The sequence below is a fragment of the Pteropus vampyrus genome, unplaced genomic scaffold (assembly GCF_000151845.1).
Source record: "Pteropus vampyrus isolate Shadow unplaced genomic scaffold, Pvam_2.0 Scaffold177, whole genome shotgun sequence".
In the NCBI taxonomy this organism is placed as follows: domain Eukaryota; kingdom Metazoa; phylum Chordata; class Mammalia; order Chiroptera; family Pteropodidae; genus Pteropus; species Pteropus vampyrus.
This window is the reverse complement of record NW_011888958.1, coordinates 1,462,316-1,464,223: the sequence shown is the minus strand read 5'-3', so window position 1 is coordinate 1,464,223 and position 1,908 is coordinate 1,462,316. Positions and strand designations below refer to the sequence as shown.

At 51.3% G+C, this 1,908-nt stretch overlaps 1 protein-coding gene across 7 annotated transcripts in view; it reads right to left on the bottom strand.

The window, feature by feature from the left end:
• Window positions 1-1,908, bottom strand: part of LTBP2 (latent transforming growth factor beta binding protein 2) — a 99,686-nt gene that overhangs the window by 31,560 nt on the left and 66,218 nt on the right. For all 7 annotated transcript variants that reach the window (XR_002782939.1, XM_023537043.1, XM_023537045.1 and 4 more), the window contains one exon: window positions 12-176. Coding sequence is in view for 6 of the 7 variants with exons in the window: in XM_023537043.1 (XP_023392811.1) it covers window positions 12-176 (165 nt within the window). In the remaining variant the exon portion in view is untranslated. The remainder of the gene's footprint in view (window positions 1-11; window positions 177-1,908) is intronic.

Genomic DNA, 1,908 nt, shown 5'->3' with positions numbered 1-1,908 from the left:
CAGAGCATTACCTGTGCCAGGCAGGGGGCATTTCTCACACTTGCTGCCCCATGCTTTGCCCACTCGGCTACAGCAGCATATCTGCTTGGTGATCCTCTGGGCCAAAGGCAGGGCACAGGTGCCAGGCCCCAGTGACCGGTAGCACAGCCCTTGCTGCATGGAAACAGCCTTGTCCGCTGCAAACAGACACAGCAGATGGGGATGGGCAGGTAGCCAGTGGGAGGGGAAAGCACAGGCAGGAGGGCAGAAGATAGAGGAGTGGCCGGTTGCATGTACTCAGATTGGCCTGGCCCAAGTCTCATTCCTGAAGTTTGGGGCCCTGAAAATACTCACAAAAACGTTAGGACAGATAGCTGCAGTAGAAGGCTTTAGCACGTCCTCCTACTACCTATTTGAGGGGACCGTTGCCTCTCACCCACGTGGAGACCCTGAGAGCAGGAAATGGGGATGTACCTGCTTGCCTCCAGGTGCTGCGTTTATGAGTGTTTACCAAAGCCCAACATGGGCTTGGGGTCAAGTGGGGAGCAGTGTGCTCGGAGGGCCACAGTCTTCTTCAGGAAATGAGACAAGGTGAGAACCAAAGGCCTGATAGGAAGCTTTGAGGACAGGGACACTTTCTTGGTCATCTTCGTTACCCAGATATACTACACAGCGTCTGGTGCGGGCAGCTGCTCAGTAAATGCTGGTTGGATGGATGGATGGATGGATGGATGGATGGATGGATGGATGGATGGCTGGGTCCACGACTCAAACTTCGGTGGACCACAGTGAGTGCCACCACCACTGTTCCCTTGCTTATAAATATTACAGTCTATTCTCTTGTAAATTATCTCAACAGAAGATGAAGAGGCCATGCCTCGTTGGAAGAGACTGAAATCCTAAGAGGGCCAGACGAAGGGACGAGGGGTGGAGTGAAGGGGGCAACACTTATAGCTGAGGAATTGATGACTCTGGGGAGTCCTGGTCAGGATTTAGCAGCCCAAGTTCAAATCCCTGCTCCACCATGAGCTATAAACCTCCCTGGACTTTACCTTCTTTATGTGTGAAATAAGGGTGATAATGATGATTCCATGGGTGGCGGATGCCTGTATTTCTGCCTGCCCAGCATCTATGCCCCCATATTCTGGTAACGGCACCCTGATTTTTCTATAGGATCCACCCCTTACCCCAGTCTTGGTCCATGTGATTAGAATGGAGGCTGACCCCACTTCCTGGCTGAAGGAGTGTGGCCCTTATCCCTGGTTATAGTAATTGGGTCAGGGATGAGCCCTTGTCAAATAAGTCCAATGATAATAATCAGTGGGACTTTTCCTGGATTATTAGATAAGAGGTGCTTTTAATTTTCCTATTTTTTAAATTGAGTTTGCAAGGTTGGGAGATATAGGCCTGGAGCATTTGGTGGCCACCTTAGAAGAAACTCTGAAATCGACACAGAGGAAACAGAGCAAGAGATGTCCTAAAGATGCTAGGGGTGCCTGGATCCTGCCAAGCCTGAGGCACACCTACCCCTGGACTTCCTAACTGTATGACCAATGAATTATATATGCTTATGGTGGTTCGAGTTGGGGTTCTGTCACTTGCAACCCAAAGACTCCTGACTAATAAACCTTCTTCACAGTGATATATGAAAATGTGCCTTGGGAGAGGTTACGTGCTATACACAGGGCAGTTATTGGTCAGTCCATGAGCCTGGGTGTCCAGGTGCAATTTCCGCCTCCAGCTGCCGCAGGGTAGGGGTGACTCAGCTGGGCATATCAGGAGGCTGCCAGCTGGGCGGGGTCCTTGTAGACTGCTCTACTAGCCCTGGTCAGGTGACAGGAGGAGGGCAAAGCTCAGAAATGAAGGGAGAGGAACTTCGTGTCTGCCCTCTCACCTCCAGGGAGATGAAGCGTCAGAAGAGGCTGGAGT